Source organism: Anabas testudineus, chromosome 22 (assembly GCF_900324465.2).
Source record: "Anabas testudineus chromosome 22, fAnaTes1.2, whole genome shotgun sequence".
Classification (NCBI taxonomy): Eukaryota; Metazoa; Chordata; class Actinopteri; order Anabantiformes; family Anabantidae; genus Anabas; species Anabas testudineus.
In genome coordinates, this window is record NC_046630.1 from 17115005 (window position 1) to 17129765 (window position 14761).

The 14761-nt window shown below is 38.9% G+C and overlaps 1 protein-coding gene across 2 annotated transcripts in view; it reads right to left on the minus strand.

The window, feature by feature from the left end:
- Window positions 1-14536, minus strand: part of si:ch211-196i2.1 (collagen alpha-1(I) chain) — an 81875-nt gene extending 67339 nt beyond the window's left edge. For both annotated transcript variants that reach the window (XM_026340142.1, XM_026340141.1), the window contains exon 1: window positions 14220-14536. In XM_026340142.1, coding sequence (XP_026195927.1) covers window positions 14220-14334 — 115 coding nt within the window. In that variant the 5' untranslated portion in view covers window positions 14335-14536. The remainder of the gene's footprint in view (window positions 1-14219) is intronic.
- Window positions 14537-14761: the final 225 nt, after the last annotated feature.

The window sequence follows — 14761 nt, forward strand, 5'->3', positions numbered from 1 at the left end:
AGCAGATTGTGAAATGGTCACAGATGCAGCACCATAATGTAAATACCATCTGTCGTTACTCCCTCAGACTGCCAACTTTATGAGGACTGACTGTCAGAGAGTAAGAAATGCAAAGTTGGGATAATATTTTAAAAGGTGTGCTTTATAGATGGCTAGCACTGAAGAAATGTGTTGTTACAGATGATACAGTAAAGTGAGCTTGAGTAAAATCTGTGTTTCGTGTAAAGGCAGGTTTTTTAACTGGGCTCAAAGTCCAGTGGAGGACACAGAGGGAGTTAAGTAGACTGAATGGATCTAGCAGCCATGCTGTTGGCCCATATGTAAGCAACGGACACAGAACACAGTAGTTACAGTCTCTTGTCTTACAACATTTCCCCATCTGGAAAAGCAGGAAATATATGCACTCGAGAGAGGGGAATTGCAGTGTCACCAAGGGTATGCTAAAGAAGAATGATGTCAGAAAAGTAAAGTTGGAGAAGCACAGGGATCCGGACATAGACTGAAACCAGAGGTGTACTGTAGCAATAGAAAGTAAAAGGCATTCAACATGTACACTTTAATACTGCTTGAAACCGTAAATGTTGATATTTGGTGATATCTGTTTTTATTCCAACTTATCATATGTGCATAGATTTTTACAGTATATACTTATTTTTTTTAACAATTTCATAGGTAAAAAAAATGTTATAGCAACTCTGCCCCTCATTGAATGTACATGTGTTGTGAGCCTATATGACTGGTTCTCTTCATGTTTGCAGATAAACTAATCACTCAGTTCTAGATGGCTGCAAGACACATAATTACTTCCTGTGCTGTTTTTCTCTCACTTAACTGCAGTGGTTATCCCTTCAAAGAGGGCCTTAAGAACACTGGAGCCACTCATCGCAAAGTTAATTAAACATAAACGTGGCATACGTTAGGGATGGAGAGTCCCTGTGCGGTGCTTAATCCCTAAAGTAGCATTATATCTACAAGTTCCTGTATTAAATATAAAATATGGTACCAGGCTTTTTTAGCCTGTTACAAAAAAAGCTTTGAACTGTGCATATAGACATAGACGAGTGGTGTTGTGATAAGCTTACCAGCTGCAAAGTTGCCCACATTTTTATAATATTATTATCATGTTCTCAATGCACAAGAAGTTAGCAATAATTGTGGTGTGTGTGGGATTAGAAAGTGATTAGGCTAACGCCAATGTGAGGCTATCATGTGGTTCTCACGTTTCTAGTGGCGACTGGATTTCACCTGTGTTAACAGTCATATTGAGAGCAAACATTACATCAAAAAAATTATTTGTGTGTGACAGTGTGCGTTCTGAAGCTGCTGTCAATGTTGTTTGCAAAGCTCAGAGCACAAATCAGCAGGTTTCATTTCAGCGGCCTGGTGCTGATCTGTTTCTGGTTCTTTGTCAGTTAAAATATCAAACATCAGGTCAGATCAGATGTCGATAAGTAACCTTAATACCACGACTTAAACTGGTGACAAACTGAAAATGCTGATGTCAGGGGTGAGTTCTTTGCAAGCCTGTGAGGAAACTGTCATCCACTCTGCTATATGTAGTTTAAAAAGTTAGTAGTTTAGTTTAGCAATAAATGGTTTTCATCTGTAGTTCTGTAATTCCAACAACAGAAACATCACCTTGAGTCAGTTGATTGATAAAATGATTGAAAAGCTAATTTGACTAATGAAAGCACTCAGTAATCTATTCACAAGCAGCAATAATTTATGTGAGCCTTGGCTTGTAAAAAAGAAATCTCAGAAGATCTACAATGAAGAGCTGTTGATTTGCAGTAGTTTGTAGTTGGAAAGGTTTACATATAATGTTCTCCAAGAATTTAGATACTGTTAGTGAAGTTGAAAATTAGTTTATTAGTCCCTTTGTTCTTTAAAGTACTGACAGGTACTGAACTTAAGGCATTAAACAGCCATGAAATAGCACAGAGCAGTGTATTGTGAACCTTTTAAGTTTAGTGAATAACTTAAGGTCAGAGAGCATGAGAGGGTGCTGAATCAGTCTGACTGAAGAATCCAGGTCATCCATCAAAGGCTTGTTTCATTGTTTCACACACTTCCCCCTAAGCATGATGTCCCTCAGGTCACTCAGGTTAAGGTCAATGTTGGTGTGATTAAATGAACACCCACAGTGTTTTTTTGACTCAAAGTATAAAGCCTTAATGAATGCCAACTTACCCTTTTCATGATACGTATAAAATACCATATGTACACAGGAAACACTGATTTCATGATTTGCCAGATAAACAATAAGCACTTTAAGCTCTGTAATATAAAAATGTCGGTATTATGCACATCAATTGAGTTTGTATTTTCTGACATTTGATAGTCAATCAGAATAGGACAAGCTAAAACTGTATTCGAATTACCAAGTTATAGCTTTTGATAAACTGCAGACTATAAAATGATTCAGACTATCTGGTGTTCATGTCAAAGACCATGGTAATCTCTCTTTGTAGAGCAAAAAGAGACAAAAGCAAATAAGCTGTATGTGAGCATGAGATGTGAGCCTTGCAGTTTGCTTTGCATTACAGACACTTTAATTCTTACTGAGTGGACACAATCACACTATGCACATCCAGCTCCTGGGACAGGATTCATCTCTGGACCCCATCTATGAAGGATGCAGAACAGATGAAAGGGCCTTAACGGGCAAACTCCAAGTACATCTGGAGAAAATATCACTCAGGAGAAGTCGACTTTGCAGACAAGCAGTCCCCAAAGCTGGACTCTGACCACGCATATAAACAGCACCTGTGGTAATTCACTGCGCTATGTCCTACAAGCAACATGAGAAGTTCTTTAACCATGTGAAGCCAGGCATTTAGTGAGATCTATTCCAGGGCTTAAGCTTTAGAAACACAGAAATGTCTTAATTATTTGTGATTACATGATCATTATTACTATGAAAAGTATTGTTTCTTTCTTGCCACGAATTTTCTGAATTCCAAAAATCACACAGCCAGATGAGGAATGTATAGGCTCGACATGCAAACAGATGGGAGGAGAAGGTGCCTTAGTGCTACATGTGTCATACATACCAGTTAGAAAAATAAATCTGGACAGAGGATAGCAGAATGACCTGTTAATAAGTATTTTACAGGAGATGTGGAAAACAGATAAGGGCTTATGGGGAGATGAGACAGTTGAAGATTCAGGTAGCCTGCTGGAGCACTGAAGGAGAAGCACATCTCAGCTGGAGTGGAAATGCAAGGAGTAGAACAAGGCGTGTGCTGAACAGTGGTCAAGCCACCAGATCCCAGCACACACTGAGAGATGATCAGGGGATGGGAAAAAAACTTTTCCAACTAAAAGAGGCCATTATTTCCACAGAAAACATTAACATAGCATCAAATACTCTTTCAACAGACTGAAATTAAATTTTAATTCACATACAGCTTATGTTTATTGATTCATTTCCAGGGACGTTATTGTTATCTGGAAAATATATAGCCCTGAAGCACAGTAGAAAAACAGATCAGTTTTCAAATTATATAACTCATACTGTATCTACTTCTCATTTCATGGTACAGTTCTATGTAGGCTAAACAGCCAGATTTAGGTTCTTTCTTTTCAATGAGTGTGTTTTCAGAGTGGCAAATGAAACATACTATCACTGTATGGGAACAGCGCCATAATGCTGACAGAGCAGTGCTACTGCTGCTGACATCTTGTACGAACAGTGCAACACGTCTGCTGTGCTGCATCTGTCTGCTTGCAGCAAACATTTAGGAATTAAGTTAAACGTGAACGGTGAAAAAGAAGTGTTCTGTGTCAAATATCTATAATACTATTGCGTCTAATTCTTTGGTTTGCAATCAAAATACCTATGAAACATGGGAGATTCTTACTACTAAGTATCCTGTCCTCCAACTCACTAGTGTCTTACTACCATCTACACATAACGATATATATGTGAACATAGTCATATTCAACAATCTCTTCTTAGTCTTTTTAGACAAGTGACAGCATACAGTCTTGAGAGAGGTGCAAATAGATATGGGGGGGGGGGGGGGGTTAATCTCAACATTTTGGAGTGTTTTTGGTAAATTAAAGTATAATGAATAAAAACACAGGGAGACTCGCATAGTCTGCTGGTCCATCATTATCGTGCAGGGAAAGAAAACACCATAGTTACATTGACAAGTCATTAAAGATCTTGTAAAAAACAGACTCTTGTAAAAAATGTTTTACAAGACTGACTCACTCAACAGCCCTTTGCTGTATTAATTCTGACCTTATGTGTACAGGTTTAACTGAGATGTTTCACTTCAGTTCTCCAGTAAACCAAAGACCAGGGGAAAGGTCATACCAATAGAGGAGCAGTTCACCATAAGGCAGAAGATAAATGGTTGGAGATGCTAGTTATGTTAATCATATAACATATTCACTGTGCAAGTAAGTCAACTGTGGCAATAAACTACACCATAGAACCAATGTAGCACTTAACAGGACTCAGGGACAGTCACAGGGAGGAGGATTTCTACAGGTATACAGGTGAGAAATGAAAAATAGAACATATCAGTATTGGTTCAGAAACAATCAAATACTGCTCATTCCCAAGACAACAAGAGCAATAACTAAAAGATGAGTTTGATGAGTATGACAATGACTTCTCATTTACTGCATGTTCTTAAAACAGACCTGTTTTGCATAGACTAATTGAAACATTTTTTAAAGTATCAGGTCTGCAACATGGTAATGACAAGTATTCAGACATCCTGAGAGGCAGCAGCACAGATACTGGTGGTTTTCTCTTCATGTCTGTCAGCACCACAGACCACAGTCGATTACATCACTCTCACCTAATCAGCAGAGATGAGAACACAGCTGGGTCACGAGAACCAGGTTACCCTCACTCAACTGAACAGGGAGGGAGGGAAGGAACATGAACAAAAAGACAAAGGCAGTGACAACATGATGATGATGATAGATAACCACTGATTTTCACAGCTAGGCAGCTATCCAAGTTGGCATCTATCACATAGCTGTGGGTATATTAGGCAATCTCTAAATATTCATTGGGAGCTGGGGACTTTCCACTGGCAGGTATGGACGTGAGTTTGTGGACCAGTTAAGGCTAACAACGATTATTTCCACTGACTGATGAATGGAAAGCTACAGCCTCCTATATAAAATCTATGTAAACAATCTGTTTCATCCTATGCACAATCAGAAAAAGGGATGCATTGTCAGCACAAGTAAGTCAAGCTGCTATTTCAACAGCATCCACAAGACCAAAGACGAGTTGTTGAATTATTTAAACAACAAATGGAAGAATCTTTGCTCTCCACTTTGACAAAATGAAGTACTTGCCTCGTGATAGCTGCAGACTCTGCAGTAACTTAATGTTGCATGTCCCACTAACACCTAGTGTAAAAAACCTGAAAAACTAGTGCTACTTGCTTTGAGTGCTGAATGTCTACGTATAGTTTAAACTATAGCATAATAATTAACAATTATTATTAACTAATTATTAATCTTCCCTTGTATAGTTTGATTTTCTGCTTTTCTAGAGAAAATATTGTTTTTAGCCAATATTGACAGCTCTATTCTTTAGTGTGGCAATGGTTGATATAAATGAAGCCTTTAAAAATTGTGATAGTAATGTAGCTGGTTGAGTTCAGTTCAGTTCAGTGTGCACATGTAGAATCTCAGTTTTCTGTAGTATGCTCTGCAGGTTGAGAGGATGAATGAAAGATATTGTGTGCATATCACCAAACTCTCCATTGTTCATTGTTCTCTTGCCTTTCTGTCAGCATGTGCAGCCTGCTGTACTTTCTATATTTACAGTTAAAGACAGACTATTATATAGTTTTAGACTACTGCAAAGAGCAAAGACAATCTGATTTCTAGTTACATGAATACGGTAACAACTACTGTATAGTTTATATTTGCTGCTAACAAGTTACTTCATAATTGAAATATGGTGTTGAAGCACCATTATTTTACTTCCAATATTAAACCAACATGTTTCAAAAATGTTGGCTTGTTAGAGTCTTTTTCAAAGAAATATGAATTCCATAGATGGAGATTTTGTTGCAGTGTTTCAGATGACTTATATCATATATACTGATATTGGCTATATTCAGTTGAGGTTAAGGTGCTAATTATCGTCTTTGCTGTAACAAAAGCAGAGAAACATGACCAAAAAACCTGCACACTGACAAAGAAACGGGTACAGTCTGTCACACACAAGGCACATAACAGATGGTTAATATCTCTTCTTGGAGTAACTGTTTTGATTAGTGTGGCAAAATGCCATGCAGGCAATGAATAAAGAAAGAAATCCCAGCCCACAGTCCTCAGAACCAAATCCTCCCGGGATGATAAACCTCGAGCAGTGTGGACTAAAGCAGTTAATGTGACAGACCAGCCTGGGCAGACACTTCAAAACAAATCAATCACATTCAGGTAAACAAAAGCCCAACAGGTCGAATGGCTGAAAGTGAGGGCATGGTTCATACAAAGACAAGTACAGAAAAAAAGAAAACAGAACTAATTGTGAGTCTTTCCCTCTGGCTGCCTCATAGATTTGTTTCAGTTCTGTCATAAGAGTTTGGTCCTCTTTGGTCCTTCATCAGTCAGTTCAGCCAAACCAATAAAGATAAGCATCAAACAAATTTTACAGTAGTCAGTGAGTCAGGAAAGAAGAAGAAATCTTAAAATAAATAAATAAATAGTAATAATAATAACTGAAAATAGAAAAATCTTGGCTCACAAAATAGTGTTTTAGAGTTTACTTAAGAGGTGCATAAATGACTTGCTTGACACTGTTGCTGATTTGCACCTTGCTGATGTCACACAGGGGTATCTGAAAACACAAATGGCCAGCAGAACACAGAACAATACAGCACATGCCATAAATCTTTGATAATTAACCTTAAGTGTTAAATGTGTTTAAATTTTTATGAGGTAACAAAATGTTCCTGTGTCTATGTGGTATAACGGAGAGTGGGAAGGGCAGGAATTAAGTGTGTGTGAGTAGAAATGTGTCTCACTGGTATGAAACAACACTGCATCACCTGGCATCTATTTTGTGGGAATGAAAGCGTATTAAGGCAGTTACACATGTCTCAGCTGCATCACTTAAAACCTGCTTCCTGGCTCCATGTTGACTTTTTTAATGATGAATTACAATAAGATGATAGTTTAAATGTGTCCCATGGGGCAAATGGTTGCCAAATAAAGTCATGCCTTGCTATTACCTCAGATTTGGGTAGGCATACCTAGCAGGACCGAAGATTTTCAGGGAAATTTAGAATTAGTGCTCTCTCTGAATCCTCTGCTTATAACAATTACTTGGTGGCAGCGAGACAAGAAATTCAACGTGGCGAAACAATCCACATTACAGTAGATCAGAGAGCTAAAAAAGAACGGAGCTTGTCTAACAAAACCTTAGCATTTATACAATTTTATAAAGGCATGTTTAATCTGCAGTAGCCTTGTATTGCTGAAATCTACAATTATTGCCAAATATCTGTCTCTTTAGCTGCTATATGCTCCCCAGAAAACTGCAAACAAACTTAACTGTACTGGGCTTTTTTTAATGCTCAGCAGATAGCAGTGTATTTTTACTGAAAACCACAAGCTACAATAAATGCTATGAAAGTGGAGAGAGTGAACCCAAACAGAAATGTTGTGGGTCAGACAACTGTTAAACCAAGAGCTGAAACTCTGAAGCTAGTAGCTGCACATATGAGTGATAATTCTCTTGTAGCTCAACTTATTTCACGTGGTGTCACACATTTTTAATTTTGATAATAATTTGATATATTTTTAACACGAACAATCACTGAGACCCAATGCTCAAGCTCTCAAGGAACATAATAAGGATAAGTTCAGATCAGAAAACAGCTTGGTTGTTAAAGTTTGCACATCGACTGGTTGTGCATGTGAATAACATTTTAATTAATTAATTCTGATGCTTAATGCTTTCTCATAAATAAAAGAACAGATAAACGTTTCATAATTTTTTTAAGACTAAAAAGGGTTCTCACGATTTGGAGTCGTAGTGACAGTCCAGACAGGAGTTATTAAAAAAATAGAGTTTGAAAATAAGAAAAGATGTATGAAAAACGGAACCGTTCAAGCAGTGTGATTTTATTTAATTTCACATATTTCCAGGCTTCAACCTGTGCTGCTTGATAATGCTAATGTCACAGTGGATTCAGAAAAGCACTCATTTCATTTATCTGCAAAGTGTTGCTTATGTTGCTGTGCCGGACAACATTATAAGAAATCTACATAATTTAGTTTTATACACCATAAACAAACTGCTTGCAGCATACAAATGTGCTAGAAAGTGGTGTTGCCATACCAGGCATTGCCATTTGCTCTTTGAAACACAACTAACAACCAAACAAAACTCAATCACTAAAGACAAGATGCTGCTGTCTTGTCATTCTGAGGTCGGAGAGCCTCAGGATGGTTTGTTCCGAGAGGCTACATACCAGTTATGGTAACGTTTCAGTTTTACAAAGCATGCAGAGCACCATTTTCTGGTCTCTGTTTAAAGAATCTCACACTTTTAATCAGCATGCCATAACTGGGGCTAAATGTTGTGATTATTGACCTAATTCTGTCGATTATGTGAAATTACATAAGGAACATTTTTTAAGCCACAACCATTATCATCATTATCATTATTATTCTTGTTAATATTACAGTATTGTTTAACATTTAAGTAATCTAATAACTTACCTTACACTAAATAACAGCTAAAACATTAACCATCACTTATATGGACATATGATCAAAATCAAATATAGTTACTCAACAAGGAAGAATATGAACTGACTGTTGTCTGGTTAAGATACCTCCTACCAGGTGCACTGTGGCACCATTAGCTTTTTTATTCCACACCATAAGGCAGGTGTTTACATTTGCAAGCCACAAAGAAACAGCCACAAACTGCTGCAAAGAGAATGGACACAATTACGTGTCAACACTTGAGTGCAACCACAAACAGCTTGGGATAAAAACAGCACATCAATAAATTGCCCTTTCCACATGAATGTGTGTCTTTGTAATGTAATGTCTGTAATGCGTCTGTAAGCTCTTTCCGGCGTCTGAGCTATGAGAGACACACTAACAAATGACAGTACAAAGTGGTTACTGAGGTAACATTGTAAAAGTTACAAAAATAAAAATCCCTTCCTTTTATCCATCTTTAACACCAAACATCTGAGGAGCTTTGTCTGTCTGAACACTATCAACCCACCCCATCGGACATCTGGTTCCAGTTTGCTTGAAAGACAACAGACAAGGAAGAAGATTCTGGTTCAACATGTGCTGTGTACCTAGCTCTCTCTCAACCCGCTTTAGTTCACACAACACTAACCACAGGCTGCAACTTGCTCCACTCTCACAACCAGACCGATAATCCAGTCTGAATATTGTAGAGAATTTTACACCACAGCACATGGCCCTGTGCCTGGTTTCGATTGGCTAATAGGCTCCAGATCAGGACTCAATGAGCCCTAAGGTCCAAGATCATATTTCATTGGCTGCAGATGCCTGGTAATGGATCTGGCATTATACTGACAATGACATCATGAGTTCAACCTGCTAGAAGAACATGAGCATCTCTGTGACAGGGTTTGTGCTTTTGCTGTGGTTTGAGCTTAGGGACTCGGTTAAGGACTTGGTGATGTAAGTGTTGCAGAGAATACTGAATTTAATGTCAATCATGACAGTTCTCCATTAGAAATAAAAACATTTTGAGCTTGCTAGACTTTGTGGATACACAAACACCTTGTTGACCTACTGTTCAAAATTAGATTGAGGCCATATTAATTAGTGCAGCAGTGTGGAAAAAGAAACAATGAAGTTATATGACTAAACATCAAATTATAACAGCAGCAGCATAAAATGAAGAATATAAAACTGTTCCTCAGTTGTACTTAGCAATAGTACTACTAGTACAGACTACATGAAAAGGCAATGATAACAAGAATAGCGCCATGCTGAACCAATCATGTAACTAGAAGAGTTACAGCCACATCAGGTTAGGTTTGTTTGTGTTTAAGAGAAAATTACGGCAGAAAATGTTAACGAAAAAGTGACAGCATTACCAGAGAGGACATCCCAACAGACAGTCCACAGTTCAAAAACAAGGAAGACTGTTGCAAAGGGTCAGAGGGATTCAGTAGTGTGGAGATATTTCGGCTATTTAAAATCCAACCGAAAACCAGAGTAGCGTGCACAGCAAACTGTGTGGAAAGCATGTTCCCACAAAGACACGTAATACCATTAATCTTTTTTTACCATCTGACACAATATCATCCCTTAGAGCAGTGATTTTCAACACTGGTCCTCAAGGCACACTGTCCTGCTTGTTTTCCACCTATCTGTGTCCTACCCACTGAGGATTAACTGGATCAGGTGTCTTCGTGCAATGTTTTCTGTTTTTATGTTTAAAAAAATACTAAATTATTGCTTAGTATTTTTCTGTTGATCAAATCATCAACTAGTCTGGAAATATAATTAGAAAGCTACCTATATCTGGCTGTTAGATTTAGATCCAGAATCTCATACATCCTTAGGCCTCATGGCAAGCAAGAAAAAAGCTTTTGGAGACCTATAATCTAAAGCACATTTCAGGTCTTCCTTGGTAGACATGATTGAAAATATTAAAAAAAGGTTAACAACTATGTCTATGAAATGATGCCTTCCCAAATTCCCAAAGTGTGCAATTTAGACACATGAAAAGATTGCTTAGTGCCTCTCAGTCTGAGGTCCACTGACACTCACACGGAAGGGCAAGAGGGTTAGCCAGTTATTTCCACTTCTGAAGAAAGTATCTTAGTACCTGGGTAGCTGCTAGGTGGATGGGTGATGGGTGCTGCTGAGAGGTATGGAGACACTCAGACACAGGCACTCTTCTTTTAACCATCACAAACTTCTTCTCAGCAGCTGTTCTGCATACTGTTCTCCAGCGATACCTATCTCATAGGGTCAGAGGTTACAGCCAGCTATTCCAGACATATGGGAGTCACATATCACAGCTGAATATGGCTGCCTGGAAGGATGGATGCGTGGATGAATAGATGGAGTAGAAAATGGGAAATGCTGGGGAATGTTTGATGCTTAATTCAAGGAACTACAGAGGTATTAGCCATCTAGCATACTTACAAGGTTTATTGACAGGTTTATTGGATTCTCTGGAAGTGTAAATGTTGGTGGTGCAGAAAGAGAAGCCAAAAACATTAAGATATGTGTCCTTGGGGCTATGAACATCCAAATAAATTTTGTGAAAAACCTACACAAACAAGCTCAGAAAACACAACTGCAATATGAAATATGAAATAGTGGATATTTTGGTCTAAGGGTGGCACAAAAAATCATTCATCTTCTGTTCCTGTCCAAGCTCGTTTAATTGAAATCTGAAATCAACATGCCTCATGTCTCCCTACTACCGCTACAGAGTTGGACGGACTAAACAATTCAGCTCTATAATGCCACACATATGTTGAGAGTTAACTAGACAGTGATTACATGTCTGTATAGAGTTATGTATGCAATACCAGCCTGTTGCTAGTATTGCATTCAGCACACAAAGCCTTGGACTTCAAAGTTAAATCGGAGTTGGTCTTCACAATGACACCTTTGTGGAACAGATAAATCACCTGCAGAGGATTTTTTTAAAAGAACTGTGTGAATGAATGCAATTCATCAAACCTCAGGGAAAGGAATGCAGTGTGATTCATTGGAGTCATACAGGGTTCAAATATGAAGGTGAGTGACTCTTGTGCAACAGATCATACTAGATACCTGGTGCATTATTCCATTTCATCTGTATTCTTTTCCTTTAAGTACAATTACAACATGCATTACATTACCATAATGTTAGAGGTAGAATTTCTCTCTAAGCAACTTGAAATTGTTTCATCTTGTAGCTTAAATTAATTCTTTTAGTCAATGTGGAAACACATACTGAAATGCCATGAAGCAGGTATCTAAGCACACTGCTTTGTGAGTGACAAAGGAGTGTAATGCACAGCTCCCAAAATCCCAACGATGGATTCTGCAGCCTTTCTGTATATTTGCATCAGGTACAGATTAAGGCATGTAACATGAGTCAACCCTGACAAATGTCTACAGACCGAAAACTATCATTTACAGTGCAGTATGTACTGTCTCATTCAAGTGCTGATTCATCGAAACTGCTGCAATCACAACCTTCCAAATGAGCTCAGTTACATCTGGATAAACCCAAGAAGATTACTGCAGTACAGTAAAACCCTCAGCCTACAGTATTTAGCGATATGCCGTGAAGGTTTACACATGGCTTTCACATCGCTTTCGCACTTTGCCATCTGCAGTATTTCTCTGAAAACACACAGTAAACATTCAACAAGCTGGATTTCAGTCAACAAGCTGCAGGATTTCTCTGTCACCTGAGCGGTCTAATCCAAACCCTCAGGTGGCTCTATGCTCTCAGACAATTCTGTTTGGGTCCTTGTGCTGCTATAACACACAGATCACAGCAAAAAGGAAATCAGATAAAACCGAAACTGGAAAACAAACAATGTGTGATGCTGTAGAATCCAGACATGACACAATGAGGGCTCCAATCCCAATTTCGACAGACCATGGATGTTTTAAACAAGGCCAACACAACTCAGAAACACAATGTAAACTTACAGCATGTATGGCTCTGTAACTATAGCAACAGTCCTGATAAAACAAAGGATCCAGACACTGAAAACACTGATGAGACAACAGGGCTGGCTGTGGAAGATGATGTTGTGATTAACTAAATCTGCTTGGCACAATAAAAGCATTCCATGCGATTTAATAACTGTGGATGCGTTTTGGATTCACTTTCCACATGTGTTTTATGCAAACTAAAGACATTTTGTTTGCCTGATGTACTGTATCGAGCAAGTCCAAACACACCCAAGTGAAAGGAAACATATTAGTGGGATATGTTCTTCTATAGACGTCAGGACTGGATGGTCATGTACCCTGTAATTCACTAGCATGATCTTGACTGATATCACAGTCAGGCCGGTAAAAGTGAAACACTTTAAGAGGCAGGTGGCAGTAATAATACAGACTTAGGTCTGTTTTTGTTGCAAAGACAAATAAGCTTTTTAATGTGCAAGTTGTTCGTTAACAACATACCTCAGGTTTAAGTTTCAGAGGCCTCAAATTTATGAGAGTTGTAGACACAGAATAAACATCAGCAGGCTGGTAGTGTGAAATACACGTGTCCTAGAAACAATTAGTGTTAGTCTTTGAAAAACTGCTCAGTAGTTGAAAAAAAAAAAACACCCAAAAACAATCAAATGTAATTGGTCTGTATTGAAAATAACTCAAGGCTCTGTTGTGGTCTGAGTTCAGTCATCACAGCTCGCAAAACAAAGTTATTCACTCAGAGTCGACAATTGTTTCACACTCGCACAGGGAAAGTAAAACAGTTACAGCATCAGCGTTGGACTGACTGATGCTGCAGAGGAGGTTTTTCATCTAGACTCAAACTGAACTAAAGGAGCAGCATCAGTTGTCCCCCAGGGCCAGTGGTTCGACTCCTCCTGATAAAACACCAAACCTGTAGTAGCACTGTCATGTACTGCAGCTGTCCAGCAACTATTTCCCCAGAGGGGATTAATAAAATATGTCATTATTATAAATGATGTAATGACCTCCAGCTGATAAAACCTGACAATAAATCTCCCTGCTCTTGGGACTGGTTGTTAAAGGGACTTCACAGGTGATGGAGGTTTGCAGCTCTGACTGAGCTCACGGTCGATAGAGGATGTGATGAAAACTACAAGGTGACAACAGAGTGATTTAAACTTTGTCATTAATGAAGACAGTAGTGGTTTATGGCACATACCTGTCCATTTCACTGGCTATTTTACAGATGAAAACGTGTAGGTTATTTTCCTCCATTATACAATAAATGTAAGTTTAACTTAAATACTTACAGATGTGGGGTCTAATGATGGGGCCATTTTCTTTATTAGCTAGCTAATAAAGAAAACAGCAGCTAGCGGCCTCTCACTCCTGTCAATATTTATTCAGGTAGAAATGTCACGAAAGCGACATTAAAGTGACTTTATATTTTAGATTGACATTTTAAATCGACTTAGCTCTGTTTCCACTTTGAAACCAAACATTTAATATTAGCAGGCTTTTCATGTTAATGGCACTAGCTAACATTAACTAAGCTCCAGCGGCTCTGCAGGTGTTCCTACCTGTCTGCAGCATCCCGGAGCCGGACTCGCCTCCGAAATCCGTCAGCGTCTCTTCAGGTGAGACGCTGCTCGTCGTTACGAGCCAGAAAAGGCAAAGTGTCCATTTTATCAGCATCTTGTCCCGAAGTTCTCACCTTGTCAATTAAGAGTTCACCACATGCAAACAGTGCAGGCACCTGAGGGAGTCTGGATAGAAAACAGCTCCAGTTCAATTAAAGTTAGACAAACGACATTGGTCACAGCTTTCTGCTGTTTTAGGTTAAACTGAGCAGGAGTAGGTGACCTCTCATCCTCTCATCCTCTCATCCTCTCCAGCTCTCCTCTTCCACCTCCTCCTGCTGCAGCTTCTCTCCTCTCGCAGTCATCACGTCATCGTGGCGCCAAAAGAGCCAACACAGGCTCCGCCCGTTTCTTCAAAGTGGACCAATTAGAATCCAGCATGGTCTCCACCCATGTGTCCTGCTGGTCCAGGTTGAAGAAGGAACCCTGATCAGTCTGCAGTGGTCTGCAGTGGTCTGCAGTAGTCTGCAGTGGTCTGCAGT